Source organism: Anthonomus grandis, chromosome 2 (genome assembly GCF_022605725.1).
Source record: "Anthonomus grandis grandis chromosome 2, icAntGran1.3, whole genome shotgun sequence".
Classification (NCBI taxonomy): Eukaryota; Metazoa; Arthropoda; class Insecta; order Coleoptera; family Curculionidae; genus Anthonomus; species Anthonomus grandis.
In genome coordinates this window covers 41,272,437-41,291,000 of record NC_065547.1, presented here as the reverse complement: position 1 = coordinate 41,291,000, position 18,564 = coordinate 41,272,437, and the positions used below count along the sequence as shown (strand labels likewise).

General features: G+C 30.0%; 2 protein-coding genes across 2 annotated transcripts; both read left to right on the top strand.

The window, feature by feature from the left end:
* The first annotated feature begins 4,743 nt into the window (after nt 1-4,743).
* LOC126750571 (U11/U12 small nuclear ribonucleoprotein 25 kDa protein-like) lies at nt 4,744-7,065 on the top strand. Its single transcript, XM_050460220.1, has 3 exons — nt 4,744-4,911; nt 4,969-5,052; nt 6,862-7,065. The coding sequence occupies exons 1-3, from the start codon at nt 4,744-4,746 to the stop codon at nt 7,063-7,065; spliced, it is 456 nt and encodes a 151-aa protein (XP_050316177.1).
* On the top strand, nt 6,675-18,564 carry LOC126750438 (carbohydrate sulfotransferase 11). Its single transcript, XM_050460062.1, has 7 exons — nt 6,675-6,799; nt 6,862-7,061; nt 7,334-7,488; nt 12,621-12,903; nt 12,959-13,103; nt 17,940-18,129; nt 18,214-18,564. The coding sequence occupies exons 3-7, from the start codon at nt 7,413-7,415 to the stop codon at nt 18,438-18,440; spliced, it is 921 nt and encodes a 306-aa protein (XP_050316019.1). The 5' UTR covers nt 6,675-6,799; nt 6,862-7,061; nt 7,334-7,412; the 3' UTR covers nt 18,441-18,564.

The window sequence follows — 18,564 nt, the reverse complement described above, 5'->3', positions numbered from 1 at the left end:
AGCATGTAAGGATATAAGTGACTATTATTGGAAGTATGGTGTAGTATTTAATAATGAAAAGACGGTTTTTATGCATTTCTATCAAAAAAATATTTCTATAGAACATAGCTTATTAATTCGGCTTGATGAGAAGATTGTAATTGAAAGAACAACCACTAAGTTTTTGGACTTATACCTGGATCAAAAATTTGGATCATTTAGAAACTCAATTTGCATGGAGATGCTGAGAATCGATTATCATGAAATGGTACAGGGCAGTACAGGCTGCTCTGCAATAATGACCTGATTTTCTGGGTCGATTAGAGCACTTAAAAAAACTTGTTATTCTCACATTGCCAAGTCTTTATATATTGAAGTTAATTGATTATATCCTTAAAAAAACATTTAGAAAGAAGCTATGATGTTCAAACAAAAATGTTGTTGATAAAAAAGTATTGCAGCAATTTTTGGCCAAAACACCTTCATTTGTAGGCAATGCAACCATCTCAGATCTGTTTAGATATTCATTATTTACTACAGAAAAATGTTTTATCCAAATCCTTAGGGAGCTTTGGGAATTTTCTATATATTTTCTAATAATTTTTCACCAAAAAACCTTAGTTTGTTAAAGTTTGTAACTCCCGTTATTCATTACTAATATCTGGAAAGTAGATAATCTATAAGGAAATACGGGCAGTATATCGATTAAATAACAGTGACCGCGGACTATAAACAGGTTGCTGGCAGTCGACATATGCTGCGTACTCGATTCGCTGGATATCAATCGCACGCTAGCTTCATACATCTAACAACGATAGACGTTTGCAGACAGCATATGAAACCGCGTGTTGCCAAATTTAGAACCAGGGTTGCTACAACAGGTTTATAATTTCTTAATAAAATGGTGAAGGAATTAGGAAAAAGTTAACCTCAATTTAAGTTATGTAAAGTAAACAAAATTAAATTATTTGTTTATTTTATGAAAAAACTGTATTCTTCCAAAAAGTTGTCCACCAACAGGCCATTATATTACATGTAAGTCCTAATCCATTTTCAATAGAAAAACTTAGCTGAAAAAATCTATTCCAAGAGGAAATAAAAATCCCATGTGGACATTACCAAAACCTGTTTTCCTATGGCACAAATGTTAGGTAAGATAATTATTATACCAAACTAGGTAAACCTAGACATCTAATAGTTCCGATTTCTTTAATTATTAACAAAAATTTGTGATGAACTTGCTTCAACCTCCAACCGAGGTCATACCAATTATCTAACACATCTTAGCTCATCCGAGTATTTTAATTATGTGACTTCAATAAACCAGCCAGTTTTAGTATTAATTATGTATTGCATATTAAACATCTTACTTTAGGTTTTAATTAATATTATGGCAAGCCAAGCAAGTATTGAAACCTTGAAAATTCATATGAAATAAAAACATGTGTTCAGTTTCAGTATGGTTTTTCATTAGTATTGATTAAGTTTCTCAATTGATAATATTATAGGAAAATCATAAGTCTATTAAGTTGATATTGTTGCAAAATTTCCCTATTTTCTTTGTGATTTTTTGGTTATTATGATAAGTTCTTTTGATTGTGTTTTCATGGTAAGTTTGTATAGATTAGTATTTTTTTGACTTATAAATGTTCTGACCTCCTTATCATTAAAGTTCCTTCAAGGACTTTGGTATGCAGAGATATAAAGAAGCACATAATTGGTACATTTTTCCTATAAATTATGTAAAAATATAATATTTCAGTTTTCCCTTCTCCTAAAATCAATGTACCCACTGAGAACTAGAAGAGTTTTATGCCGATACCTTTTCCTACTAATTTTGTTTGTTTAAGTAGTCCAGTAATATTCAGTAAATAAGTTTGAACAGTTTTATTTACAGTGTAATAAGTTATTTTTGTTAAAAAGTCTATTCTTTTGATAATTTTTAAAATAGTTACATGATGCCAGAAAATGTTTTCATTAACAACATAAATGGAACTATTCAAATATGGAAACCAGATTAAAATTATTATATATTATTGGCAGTTGTTAATTCAATAAATAAAAACATATTTATTATCCTTCCTGATATGTTCTCATAGATCCTGAGGTGCGGTCAATGAAACATAATGATGATATATTGACTGATGTTTTAAACAAAAAACATTTCCAGGACCGGATATTTAGCATCTCAGAAGTATTTCAAAAAGAGTCATTAGGATTTCAAGAAAAAATCCCAAATATCAAAATCTTCAAATTAAAAATCTTTATTTGTAACATAAAAGAATTAAACATAAATTATATAAAAAATAAAACAGTCTATTAAAATAATATAAAAGGTGTTTATAAAATAAAAATAGCTGTGGCTAATGGCAATTTTACATACATAAACAATACACCTATACTAGAGAGCACACATATCGATAAAGCTGTATTAACTCACATTTTATCCATCAAATTCTAGTAAACTACTATCTTCAATTAAATAATAAGACTTTTCCAAAGGGATAGATTCTAGCATTTTTTATTTTTTTTTTGTTTTCTAGAAACCATACTTTTAAAGCTGGCAAGGTACCATGAAAATTTTCATGAGATTAAACTGAACATTTTTTGAATGAAACTAAAATTGCACTCAGTGCTTTTCAAATTATATTCATATCCAGTTTCCAGTTGTATGACTTTGTATTCTAAAATGAAGACGAAAATTAAGAGCACAGAATATAAGTTAATGGTAGTGTTAAACTTTTACTACCTTTAAATGTTTGCGTGTAAGTTTCTATTCTTTTAAGTTAAGTTTTAGGTCAACGTTTTCGGAGGACAAATAGTCTGCCGGCCAGAATATATATCCTAGAAGACAACTCCATACCTTAGTCGCCTTATTACCTTAGTTGCTTTATTAAAATAGAAATTTCCAAAAGTCAGTCAAAATAAGCTTCCAAGCAAATTCAAAATTTTTATGTAAACACATGTCTCTCTTTAACAAAGCAGAAAAACCGAAAATATATTAACATATAGAAAAGTAAATTATTAGCTTATCCCTAACAGCTTTTTTCATAATGCGGGTAAAAACAGCACAATGGATATACTAGATGTATATAGATTATGCTGTTTTTTGTTGCAAAATACAAAGAATTATAAAACGATATAAAAGTGAGTGAGCTACATTTTTATAATAAAAAAAGAGTTCAAATTAATTAAAAAGAAATAAACTATGGAACAGAATAAACATAACTAACCAAAATATAAACAGAATTAAAAAAAACTCAGTAAAAATCATTAATTTTATAATAAGCCACAGCAACAAGAAAACTGCAAACAATGATTATACAATTTAATGCTTTTATATTTGATTGACTTTTTTATTAAGGCATAGTATTGGGTACTGGTCACAATAAATTAGAGGCATTACAAGTTACATAAGATGGATTTTCTGAAGTCTATATGTCTATCTTTATGAGTGAGAGTATTTTTCTTATAGACTATTTATTACATTTGAAAAATGAGAGTTCATAAGGTAGAATGTGCCGTCAAAGTAATTCCAGAATATTTTTAGCCCTTTAGAGTACTTTCAGATTTGAATAGAATATACATTTACAATTATTTAAAAAATAGTCTTCACTTGAACATAGGCTTTTTCTACAGTCTCTTAATGTCTTAGTCCTGCATATTTAAAGCTATTTTAAATTGCTTCCTGGTCGTTTCTGACAGTAAAAATAAGTATTTCAATTAAATATTGGAGAATGTTTAATCCAAACTCGCTTAGAAATCAGCTTCAAGTTATACTAAATGTTCAAACTATAATGGGACAGTAGTAATATATCTCAGCAATATCTATTAGGAAAACTAATAATGTACACCAGAAAAGTATAATACATAAATTGTTAGTTATTTAAAGATTTTATTTTTTTTTTTAATTTGGATATCTGGTAAACAATACCACCCGTTTCTTCAGCCCAATGATAGCCAATGCAGCAATAGTGTTAATGTTGAGCTTACTATAACTGAACAATTTTTAATTTATATTATTGCAGCTTTTGTAATCCACTCAGTGCTTCTATCTAGTAAGTTTTTAATGGTAGATCGTTATTGAAGGCTAAAAATATGCCTTCAATAACGATCTACCATTAAAAACTTACTATCTGTTCATTATGCCATTATAGAAGGAGTGTTGTTTTATATTTCTGCCAGAAGGAAAGATTGTGATTGAAGACTCTTTAAATCAGCTATAAAATTAATGTATTTATAATATCCTTTTACAGTTTAAGTATAAAATAATTTAATTTTTCTATTGTTATTGAAATTAGGGTCTACTCTTCTTCACATGTAGAAAAAAAGTTATATTATAATAAAAATCATCATTTTAAAAGAAGTTATGACAATATAAATATTTAAACTGTTATTCACCAACTTTCCATTGTATCAATGTAAACAATCAGTATCCCCACTAACTATATAAACATCTATAATAATGTAAATATACAGTACATTAAAAATAGAATTGCTTGATTTAGCTGAGTCAGCATTTGAAATTGGGTCACACCAATAATATGTCCTTATCTAATTCTGAAAAATTATTTGTTGTTCAGCCACTACAGATAGAGGATGAAATTAGCGATAACAAATATCATACATCACATTAATGTATAATTAAACAAGAATTATGCGCCATAATTTAAAAAAATAATGGTAAGATTTATGAGTTTCGTTAACTTGCTTGTCTGGCATATTTTATGAAACAGAAAGCTCTAAAACCATTTTTTAAATAGAATGACAGATACAAGTAAAGAACAACCCAAGGCAACCACAACCATTGATGAGGACATAGAAAATCTATCACATGAAGACTTACTCGAAATAACTTCAAGTAGCATTAAGAGACTTATCGCTTCAGATCCGCTCTTCTCTGATTTACCAGTCGATGTTACCCCAGAAGAGGTTGATTTTTTTTATATTTAAATTTACTAATTCAGTTTAACATTTCTCTGTTTGTAGGTACTAGCTCAGATTGCAGTAATTCAAGGACAAAGCATCACAGTAACAGTTTTAAGGTATTCTGAGAGCCCCTTAAGTGTTGTGGTAAGTAAAACTTTATATTTTATGTAAAACATATCCAATATATATTTTTTTTGAGTGATTTTCATTATTTAATGTATTTCGAATTGTACATAATTGAATACAAATAAATGAAATTTATAGGATAGGGAGCTTATTGTAAGTACTTTCATCTACTTAAAATTGATATTGATCTGATATAAACTACTTAAGTTTATAGGGTCATTTATAGAAGCAATACAAAAGTATTATTTCTGGTAAATCTAAGGAAAGACTCAAGAAAATAAGAGATTCCTGGAAAGTACTACCAAAGTAGTTTCAGAATATCTCTAAAGACTCTTTACTTTACAGTGCTTTTAATTTTTACATAATTTTATAGCATCGTTGTTTGTTTTTATTCAAAATTTTAATTACAATATCTTAACATTCAAGTTTTTTAAATCGATTTGTTATATTTTTTTATTTATTTTTTCTTATTTCATTTTAATTTATTTAATTGTGTAAAATTTGTATTAATATAGATTTGTTTTCAATTTTTACATTTTCTATTATTTTTGTCAAAAACAAATTTCCAGCCAAAATTAAATTAAAACCCATAGAGATTATATTTACTAAATATGTATAAAAATATTTTATGTTATAGACCCTGACCATAATTATTAAAGTTAATATTATTCAGATATCCTCAACATTTCTTAGCTGAAACAGTCTTAGAATATATCACCAATATACTAAACATAGTGTTTATATATTTTTTTAGTTCTCTCAAGTGAGGAAAACTTGATAAATATATTTGTACTTAATAACCTCAAACATGTTTCATTGAAAATGACTCCACGCTTTTAGTCTAAAAGTTTTTAGTGTGAGTTTTAATCTTCTTCTGAAGATACTGATTGAGTGTCTTTCTTATGATTTGAGTCTCACACCAAAGGTTCCAACCATAGGACTAATGAATTTATTGACAATGAAATAATCAGTCAATATAATTAAGTGAAAATTTTTTATTTATAATACATTTATTTTTTCTTTCTTAAATCCGTTCCGTTTTCTTTGTTCCATTTTCTTACAGGGATGTAGTTTTATAGTTTTTCCTCGCTTCGTAGATTTTTTGTGAAATAAAAGTTTAACTCTCATTTAATAACGTTTCACATTTTTTTTTAGAATTATTCCTTTATATATTTTCTAGTTTTTAATTTATTTTGTCTACAGATTTTAATTGATTTTTTGTATTTATTATTTTTGACTAAGAAAAAGTGAGAGGGTCAGTGACTAATATAAAAGAAAGAACGAAAAAAATAATTTTTAAAATTCATTTCAGTAGCAACTCTTTTTTCTCAAAAAATTACTTTTAGTAGGTATTTCTTCCTTAACATCCACTTTTACAGATTTATTAAAAAAATATAAGAACAATTTGGTATATACTATTATACCACAAAATATATAATATGTCTTGCTGGTTGTGTTGACAATGGTGCAAAACCCACCTCCGTTAATTCACAATACATCCCACCGTTTTGCATGTGAGTCAATGAACCTTTTTTTTTTGTATACTCTAGAACATTATAACGACATTCGTAATAATATCCCAAGTAGCTTCAATTATTCATTTTGTTTGGAAATACTTTAAAGCGCGCGCATTTTTTGTTTTGTAGTACATCTGACGATGTTTTCACTCATGTATGTTATTGTTATTGGGGTCAAGAGGTCTCTGGTAGTTTATGTAAAACAATTTAATTAAACGGATAAGTTTATTTGGAGTTTGGTGAAAAAAGTGTGCATTGCAATTTATGATTGATAACTATAGTGGCAATTTTAGAGTATTTTTACCCTTAGATCCCCCAACAAAAGACGACTGTGCTTGACCTAAAGAAATCCATTAAAAGACACTTCACATTAAAGCAGCAACGGCAAAGAAGCAAAACGAAAATCAGTTGGAAGTACGTGTGGAAAACTTATTGGTTGCAAAACATCGCGAACGGAAAGATTCTGAAAAATGATGGAGAGCTCGTTAGTAATTATGGTATAGTTAACAGGTAATTTAATTATGTTAAAATTTTTCTTTTCGTCTAACCAAGTGATCCAGTCTATTTTTGAATTATTTCATTGATTGTTTTACAACAATTAAGGAGGCACTAAAAAATAAAGGTGCCATAAAACGGCGCACATTTTATTAACCTACTGCGTTAATGAGCTAAAAAGTTATTTTTAAAAATCCACGTTTGTGTACGAGTCGGACAGTGAAACCCGCATTTTTTTTCAATATAAATAATAAGATAATGTTCTAAACGAGTTTTTTTGCACTCAGATCGGAACTAAGATTTGTCAAACGGCTCGGGAAAGGTAAAGGTACCACTGAGCTTCACGAGACATGTTAATAGACAACTATGTGGGGTCCAGGGTTCGAGAAAAGTCAGTGGTTTTTGGTGGCTGTGCTGGTTAACGTCAGTTTGCCATTTTGTGGTGAGTAGATTAAGTTTTGATTTATTTTTTAACACGAACAAATAGCACGACCATTAAACATAATTTTCTAATTACTAAACCAGCATTAAAATTAACAATTTTAAATATTGAAAAAATACGTTTTAAACTAAACATAGAGCTTATAGCAATTGTTCTGTTGAACTAAGTCGTATTATATGGAATGTTTTTAACCGTTTTTTTTTAATAGTATAGAAGTGTAAAGGTTTATTTGCATTTTTTCATGTGTATTAACTTACGGCATTTGCAATTTTGATAAAATTTCCCATAAGTTATTTGACGCAAAATTAATGATTTCTTCTTTAATAGAATTTGATTTATAAAACACTGTGTTCTTATACAACAAATATAGTTTTCGTTCATAAATTCACAACATTGATATTAAATTACGAGACAGTTTTACCACTAACCAAAACTCTTTATTTTTACTCTCAAAACTGTTTATAGTTTTAGTTTTAATCTTCTCCCGAAGATGCTAACATCGTTAGCGAAACACGTGTCAAGAGTAGGAATAGGCCACCAATCAAAAAAAAAACCTTTTTCGTGTTTTTTGTTAAAAACTAAGGAAAACTAATTGTTTATTTCTCAGCTATTGAAGTTCTTAAAAAGTTCAAATTTTAAACAGCGTTTTAAGAGACTCTTGATTAACTTCCTATAGTCTGATTCAATCAGCATTATACAGGGTCGTCGAAAATTAAACTAAAATCTTTCATTTAGTAAAATGGAGAAAAGTTCATTTTTTTAAATGGAACACCCTATATTTTATTTTATATTCTATCTTTAATTTAATATGACATATTTCTATACCTAAGTAGCCGCGTTTTAGAAGTAAATACTTTCGTGAAATTTGGTAAATTTAAACATTTTTATTTTGTAAATTACTTAGTTAGGTACGAAAATGTCACAATGATATAATAATTAACAGTTTTTATTGTTTTTCACAAATATACCAGAGTTTTTATCAAAATTTCACAAAAGAACCAATAGAAATAAAGTTTTGAAAATTTCTGCACATATTCCAAGGATGATTTGACTAGACACCTATTTTAGCGTTTTGTAAAAAATTAAGAGAATTGAGAAACAAATTTTTTTTAGGAATAGATTTTTGTCCAATAACACCAAAAACAGTACAATTAAATTTTGCAAAATGTCCATAACGCCAAAAAGAGTACAAATTAAAATTTATATTTATATTATATTAAATTTTAAAAATGTCTATACAAATTTCTGTAATAACTTAACTACACACCTATTTCAGCGTTTTTCAAAAAATCAACAAAATTTTGGGAAAACATTTTTTTTCCAAAATTTAACTGCCATATCTCAAAAACCAATAAAAATTAAATTCTGAACGTTTCTATATGTATTCCCTGGGATTATTTGATTAGACACATTTCAGTATTTAAAAAAAAAATTTTTTTGAAAGATCAATAACTATTGATTTTGAAAAATAGTATATTGTATACCTAGTAGGAAAAGCCTAACATTCCCGGGCGATCGTAAAAATTGCCAGTCGAGGCGCAAGCCGAGACTGGCAATACGGAGTCCGGGAATGTGGCTTTTCCTACGAGGTCTACATACTATTTTTCCGAAAATCGGGAATCATTAAAATTACGGTAAATTATTACTAATCATGTTAAAAATTTCAAATCAATATTATTATTTTTCTCTTAAATAAAAGAAGCCATGAAACATTGTTTCATAACTACGGAAACGAAGTACATAATTTTAAATTGTCAAACTTGACGAGTGAAAAGTTTATTTGTGGCGTCTTTCCAAAGTGTTGATTTTTTAACGTTTTAAAAAGCCAAAGTAACGTGTAAAATGATGAGTGATGATGACTGTTCCATTTCTGAAACCCTCCCAGAACTCACGGAGGCAGTGAATGCTGCATCATTGGAATTGTTACCAATAAAATCTAGAAATAAGTATAACTATGCATACAACCGCTTCATGGACTACCGTACGAATAAAAATGTAACTTCTTTCTCGGAAAATGTTGTAATGGCATACTTCTTGGAGCTTGGTTCCAAGATCAATTCTTCAACTTTATGGGCCAATTGTTCAATGCTGAAGGCAACCCTTGCAATTAGACATGATGTGGATATATCTGAATATTCAAAACTTCGGGCATTCCTGAAACAACAAGCACATGCCTATTGTACAGTACAGAAATGAATATTTCCTTACTGTTATTTTCGGTTGCCAGGCAACAATCAATTTGGAGGAAATATTGACTTTTTCTTTCAAATATGTTGTCAAAAATGTTATTATTTCTTATCGATTTTCGGAAAATATTTTTTTTCTCAAAATTTCAGAAAATGGTCATATCGCAAAAACCAGTGAAAATAATATTTCGCAAGTTTTTAGAGATATTCCTAGGATAATTTAACTTGATACCTAGTTCAGCCTTTCACAGAATTAAAAAAAAAAACATTTATTGGACAGATCTTTATTTTATCTCTCTTGTTTTATTTATTTTTATTTTCTAAATTCTCCATATTTTAAAAAACAGTGGAAATAAAATTTAGTCAAATATTCCCGTAATAATTTGACTGGACACCTATATCTCACACCTATATCTCAAAAACACATACATATTCCTGGAATAATTTAACTTGACACGTATTTCAGTGATTTGCAGAAAATTAGCAGGGTTTTGAGAAAAAAATATTTTTGGACAAATCGTTTTTTTTTTTTCACGTTTGTTTTTTATAAGTATTTATTTCTAAAACGCGGCTACTTAGGTATAGGAATGTGTTATATTAAATTAAAGGCATTTTAGCTATATTAGAAAATAAATTAAAATATAGGACTTATACTATGCTGGGTTCGATGATTTATGTGAGTTTGCTATAATATGGTAACCATATACAGGATCCATATTCAACGTGAGGACGAACCAGAGTACATTAAATAAGTTTTAGGGAATTTAGGTCTTGAAAATCTCTGGTGCTGCTCGTGATGAAGCCTAACATTTGTAGGCTTCATCAAGAGTTTGATTTGACTTGGACAAATAACATGAAAGGAGTAATTGATCTGGGAGTCTAGTGTAATAGTTAGATCCTTCACACTAGTGACAACTTCCAAAGGAGTACCTTCTATAGAGTAAATATAACCCAGAGGATTGACACTGTCGATTATAAATCATAAAATCATATTTTTTAATTTACACTAGTATATTTAGTTAATTTTACACCATGCAATAAGCCGGTCGAGATTATGCTGCACTTTAAGGCAGTCACTAGGATTTACAACTTTGCAAGTACTTGAGATCATGAGCAAACAATAGAAACATCCACTATTCAAAAAACAACTAGCTATGTCATTAACGTAGAGAGTAAAAAGAAGGGACCTCAAGTGGGACCATTGAGGAAAGCCGGAAATAACTGGGATCTTATTAGAGTTGTAATTACACACCCTCACAATCTGCTTATGATTAGTTAAGTAGCTTTGAAGCTAATTCTATAAGAAACTGGGATAATTTATTTAACAAAAGAGCATGATTTACACAATCAAGAGCTTTTAAGAAACCACTGCGTGTACCTGAATTCCCTTTTCAAAAATCAATAAAATGGAGGACATTTAGCTCATAAAAGAGTGGATAGAGATCATATAGAACATAAAATAGTGGACGTTCCTGCCATAAATCAAAATTGTCTGTTACTTAATTCGGTGGTAAGAAAACGAGCAAGATAATCATGTACAAGCTTTTGGAACAGCTTGGAAACAACACTGAGGATGCTTATTATCCTGAGCGTTGTTACCTGATTTTAAACTCGTTGTGGTAAAACTGTATTTCCAGAATTCAGAAAAAACTCAGATTTAACTAAATATCATAAGAATAAACTGAATGTTGTAAACATCGGCCTCGTTATTGTAAATTACAATTAAATATTGATATTCATTGTTGAAGTAAAATTGTTATTTGATTTCGTTACTACTTTATCTTACCATTTTTCTTGGATCAAGTTTTTATATTTTTAATAGTTTCATTGATTCAAAAGGTAATTTTATGATGCCTTTCTTAACAACTTCGCAATGAACGACTTCTGTCTTCCATTTCTAAATAAATCCACAATGTTTTGTTTAAAATCAGATGATAAATAATGATATCTTAGCATGAAAATTTATATTTCACTTGATATTTGTAATATAGAACAAAAATTAAATATTTTAGAATCTAGAACATAAATGGTTTCCATACTTATTTTTAATTACAAATTCGTAATCCCAAAAAAATAAATGTCAAGTCCCAAGTGTAGAACAAGTATCCGGCAAAAAAGAGAAAGCAAAATTATAACTTTGCAATATATATTTCAATTATAAAATAACAACAAACAATTCATTTTATGTATTTATGTAATCTCTATTTAATTCTAAGCACTTAACTAAATGTCCAGGTACACCAGAAACTAGGTGACTACCATACTGCTCGGTGATGGTGATCCAGGCCTGTAAAACTGAACTTTTTTTTGTTTCCTTGATAGGTAGCCTTGTTTTTTCAGTGACATGCGAACATTTTCTAGACACACGTTTATTCTTCGTTGATTTCTAAATCTGTTGGCCAGTCCTAGACTCGGATTTTGTGATCCTAAATTCACTAAAGCGTTATATTAACTTATTTCCGAGAATCTTACACGGTCTTCCCGAAACTGGTCTATGTCTTATGTTTGTACCAGTTTTTATCCTGTTAATTGCCTCATACACTGCACTTTTTTCAAGTTCAGTCAATTGCACTAGTTTTTTACGTTTCGAACATTCACTACTATGTACTTACGACATGATTTCACAAAACTCACGCCTGTTTACAATCAACAACATATTTATACTTTGTAGAGGACTCTATACACTACTCAGTATTCTTGGTGCCATATATGTTTAAAAGATTTATGTGTGAGATACTAAGATCGTTCCTTTGAAGAACAAATGAACAATTTTATTCAGTATTGGAGGTATGTCAATTCCATGCTTTCATATAGAATCATGATCCGGAAAACTGCACAAAATAATATATTGATTAGTATATACACAACAATATATTGAATAGTTTCCATATATTTTCCCACTACTGTACATCTATTTATCTACTTAAAAAAAAAACATATTTTTAGCGCTTAGCGACACAGAATCCTATCCTTGGCTCGAACAAATCACCCGTCAAGAAGATCTCACCTTAGGCTGCGATAACTTGGGCCTAACCCGCCTCAAACCCGACATATCGCAGCTGCACCACATCCTGGTGGACCACACTCACAAACTCCTCTACTGCTACGTACCGAAAGTGGCTTGCACCAATTGGAAACGCGTTATGATGGTTCTGACCGGCCAGTCAAACGCCACAAATCTCGTTAATATTCCGGCCGATTTGGCGCACGCAAATAGTTCAACTGTCAGGTGCGAATTTTCGTATATTTTGCAGCCAATGTGCTCTTTATTTATTGGCTTTTAGGTTGTCTGAAATGACTAAGGCAGAAGCCAACCGAGTTTTGGGAGAGTACACCATGTTTCTGATTGCTAGACATCCGTTCGAAAGGCTGCTCTCTGCTTATAGGAATAAGTTTGTCGATAGCCTGCCCAGCTCTAAGTATTTTCAGGTAAGTTAATAATTATTAAAAATATGATAATAATAACATAGACTTATAGCCAAGATGGACCAAACTACTTATTTATACGTTAATTTTTATTTATTTATTGAGTAATTGAAAACTAGGAAATTTGATTTCCCCTAGTTTGGCAATATTGTACGCATGACCTAATTAATCATTTTGACCTTCAGTACATTTCTTGAACAATTTTTAATAATTATTAATTTATATGCATTCAAGATAACGAGTAAGTATTTTCTAGTAAATGAATATTAGATGAATGGAAATTTATGCAGCATGAAAACTAATAGCCATTTTTTCATTCATAAAAATTCTTTGCTGTTGGATTTCAAGACCATCTGCCTGTGAAGTTCCATAGAGTAATTAGCTTAAAATTAAATTTGAAGTTAAAAATATAACAAAAGTGGTGCTTTAAAGGAAGCAGCGTTAATCCGTAGAAAATAGTTTAGATAAGTGTATTATTTTTCTGAGAAATACTAAATCTTGTTATATTATGGAAACTCAAATAGTTGGCCAGATAAAAGTCTTCAAAAGCAAACACAAATATAATATACAAACCTTCAAAGCTCTCATAATTCGACAGTGATTATTACACAACTTTTATATGGCTAGCAGATGTCTGTTTGTGAGAAAGTTTAGTGTTTATAAACACATTTCTTCTATTTCTTAAATAGAATGCATTACTGGTAATTACCAATTTGATTTTATTCAATTTTAATAGATATATTTATTATTTATCAAACTGAATATCTACCAAATTGATCATGCATGAGATATGATCATTGAGGATGATTTGGGATTGAGATGAAATATGTTTTTCGATAATAAAATTCAAAGTTTCTAATAGGTCCTTGGTCGACTGGTTGACAGACACAAAATATCATTTTCATATTCTTTAAATTGACATCTCGAAAACGTGATCCAGCGTTATTCAAAACTTGCAGGATTGTTTTTCGAATTCCACTTTTTTGTATATAATATCTCGTATCCAGGGCTTTTTATTAAATTTCCAAATTGCTGGCAGATTTTTAAAGTCGACATTTTTTAGCGTCACCTTAACTTTACTTGAAAGTTTTAACCTTACCGAAAACTAGCAGGTTTTTTTTTCTCCTCCAAAATTCACAGGTGGTAGATTCTCAATTTCTAATTTGTTCGATCTGTACTGAATTCTCCAGAGCCTTAGTCAGAGTCGAGCGGTCAAAACCCCCACGCTAAACATATCAGAGGGTATCAGCAGAAATTTCACATTAATGTTTGGGCAGGTATTCTTGGCGACCACTTAATTGGGCCATACGTTCTGCCAGATTACCTTGAATAGTTAATTAGTATTTTTGCGAGAAGTTCTGCCGGGCCTAATGGAAGATGTGCCTCTCCAGTTGCGGAGAGAAAGGCTTTTCTAGATCAAACCTACAACACTAGGTGGATTGGTAAAAGTGGTCCAGTCCTGTGGCCAGCAAGGTCACCTGATCTGACACCTCTAGACTTGTTTGTCTGGGGCACCATGAAACAGCTTATCTACGTAACACCTGTAACCAACAGAGAAAACCTAGTTGCTAGAGTTGTGGTGGCTGCGGATTTTGGGATTAACCTAGCAAGCTTTGCAGTGTATGTTAATAATGAGTCTGCAGAGAGTAAAGCTTTATCTATCGATGGTTATTGATGTGTCTTCAGGGGTACTTCCTTAGGTCAATCAGGGAAATAAATTTCTCAACGCTTTAAGGAGCATAAAACAATTCAACATGTCAACAGTGATTTAGCAATATAAAAATTGACTTTCCCAATCATATACTTATTGAAAAAAAAAAATTTTTACCGGAAGATGCATTAAATTATTGCATGTCTGCGACAAGAGTAAAAATTTGTATCTTTTAGGAACTTCTGAAATTACTAAAACCCTAAAAAGTTCGAACTTTTTTTTTCATGCTCGAATGATCAGGAACCATTTAGCGCACATTTAATTTTTAACAACCTAGCTGAGTAAGCTTTTATTCATACCCTTTATTTTACTTTTATCTTGCTCAATTTCAACAATTCTATGACTATGAGTTTTTATAAATATATTGTAGAATTGTCTCACTAGTAAACTATTTAAAATTGCCTACCTGCGATGTAAACTGTTAATATTCTAAAGTTTGGTTCAGCTTTAGGTATTATGGATGTCACCAGTAATACCTTTTATTTATCAGTGTTCTAAAAATTCTCCTAGTCATCATAAGTGTTTGTTGTGTTATTGTCCGTTAAGTGTTTTTATTTTTGATTTCTAATGTATACATGAGATTTAAGGCTTTTCTTTGTAATTATGTATATAAAGTATACATTATCCATTTGACTAAAATTTTATTCAAGTTACTGCGATACTGTGAATGTTGTGTTTTTGCTTTGTTTAATTTTATCACTTAAACAACGAGTATATTTGTGAACTAGGGATGATTTTTTTTACACTAAGTCTGTAGATTAGTCTTTTGATGTAAGGTAAATATTGCTTCAGTTGAGAAGGTCCAAAATTTTCCAGTGCAAAATTTTGATAAGCGAGTAATACTTGATTGATTAAACTTGAGATCACTTATCACTTCAGGATAGGCGAACCCATTTGATCTAGTTTTTGTTTTCAAACTGTTGAACTGCCAAAATCAATGGCCTGAACATCTAATTCTTGTTAGATTTAATGTTCCACGGATACCAAGATCTTTTAATTTTTTTAAAAGTTTTTATGGTATATATCATGGACGTAATAATCTCTTTGACCGGGCATTTAGATTTCTGAACAATCGTAATGATATTGATATTTTGAATTTTTCTTTGAACTAATTTAAAAACTTGATTGGTGGTAAATTGTGGATTCTATTAATTAAAATTATAATATCATAGTTTTGATTTGTTATGCTGATTATTACTATTAATATAGTTTAATATTTTAGAGTAGTGAATTTTTGTTGTAAATTTTTATGCTGTTATGTTAAGATCCTGTCAAATAAATAAATAAACACAGATGGCAGATTAATGACCGGTCAATTCATCGCTATTTCTTTTGACTTAAGCGGCGCGAATGGATATATTTTGGGTTCAATTGGCTTTTGGTTACACTGATTTAACCAACCAACAATAGCTGTCCATTTATTAGAGCTTTCCGCAACAAGACCTTTCGCTGTATATCGTTATGTTCTTAAATGCATCATACGGATCACTTTTTTGAAGTAAATTTTTTATTTTTCATTAAATCAGTTAATTGAGACACTTTTTCTGGCAACTGTCCTAAGCTATTCAGAAATTTGATTCTTTCTCTTAGGAAGTTCATAATTTCTTTGTTTTCCGATGACACTGTGGGCAAATGTTGACGATGTGATCGTGTGATCGTGTAATCTCAAGTTCGAATCCTGGCATGGGCATGGTTGTGTGTGTTTGTATTTACAAATTAAAATAAACAAAATTAATCTGGGCAGTTCATTGTAATTAAGAAGAAGGCTGAAACTAACTAAAAGAATGTCTTTGTTTCTTCCAGATTTCAACTACTTTACGTGCTTTCAGGTAGCTGAAACTATTCTTTTGCATTTTTTATGATTTTTTTTAAGGACAATTTTTCGTCAGTAGAAAATTACAGTATTTTTTTGTTTCTTTCAAGGAGTTGATGTCAGAGTCAGTTTTTTAATTTATTCCAAGCAGTTGAAGTAATTTCTAATTCATCTCATGTAGCCAAACTATTTACATGTTCCGTAGATTTCAGACTTTTTTGGACCTCATTTATCAATCAGAAAACTCTTTTCTTCTTTGTTATTCTATTGCCATTCCAACATCAAAAGAGTTTTCGACTTACGTTTGACGTCATTTTTGATCGCCATCTTTAAAACCTTTCTAGTGACATGAATGGCATCCACCAATATCTTCGGCGATTAATTTATAAAGTCATATTTATCTTATTAAATATGTATTATAGTTGATCAGGAGGGAATGGTATTGAAATTTAAAGAACCGAGCCTAAACATTTAAGGACACATTCGAAATTTTGTCAGCAAACAAACATATACGGTTGAAGAAAAAAATAAATCATAAATACTGAATAAATAAATCATAAAATCATGAAGACTAAATCATGATTAAAATCTTTAAATATAAACAAACAAATCGGCTTAAAACATTTAACACCTATCAATGAACGATTAGCATAACAATAATAGCGAAATGGTGAGAGGACTCTCACTCTTGCTTTTATATATGCATAGGCAACGGTAAAAATTAGAAAAAAATAGAAAATAGAGTAATACCAGGGCGAATTGATTAGGTATGATTTGGGTAATAACTTTTCCTGTGATTATTAGGTAAAAACAGAATATTTTTTCAGTAGTTGGACATACATGTAAAGAAGTTTATTAGAATTAAAATAATATGAATTGCAAATTTGCATTATTATATTAAGTTCATGATACCTAGCAGCTGTAGATCTATGGCTCTATTGATTATACAATTAATAGTAGCTATTTTGTGGAATCTACTCTCCTGTAATTGTACGTTTTCGACAGATTTCATATCAATGTTTTTAGTATTTCTTGACCTGATGTTGTGTCTTTAAAGCCGTAAAACCGATGTTAACTTTTTCGATTACAAGATAAAATATTAAAGTACCATACAACATATGCAAACTTGGCACCATTTTACAAAAATATATTAATTTGGCTGAATGCAAACATAAGTAAATCTGTATTGTTGTGTGGAAAATTCATAAAGTAATACCCAATAAAATAAGTAACTCATAATGTAAACATGTTGAGTAGATCCTTGGTTATAAGTCTATGGTTAATAAGTGGTTTATGAATAAAAGAGTATTTTTAGTCAAGGTATGGTAAATATATCTTAAAAAAGTACCGTCCATCAGCCACACCCGAAGAGCTGGAATCCGGCGTAAATGTCACATTTACCGAGTTTGTGAGTTTTTTATTGAACGACGGGGTGGATACGAACGAGCACTGGACTCCCATATACGATCTGTGTTTGCCCTGCAGTTTAAATTATTCATTTATTGGTAAGCTACTTAAATACATAAAAAAAACGTTCTTTTTAGTCTCTAAAACAAATAATGTTAAGCGAAATGGCAATATATTCACAGGTCACTACGAAACGCTCTCTCAAGACGCCAAAACGATACTCGATATGGTAGATGCCCCCAGTTTGGTTTTCCCGGTGACCAGAGCGGGACACACTAGGGACCGACTTCGGGAATATTTTCAGCAATTGTCCATTTTCAGTATCGAACATTTGTATAAAAAATATTTGGCCGACTTTAAGTTGTTCGGTTACGGGTTGGAAGACTTAATAGGATACGATTTAGCATAGGAATTTTCGGGTTTTAGTTATTAATGACGGATTGTCAATGCTTTTATAAGTTGTTAATGTTGATTTTTGTTATTTAGTTGTTGGTGGCTCAGTGACTTTTTGTAATACAAATTGTATTTTTTTA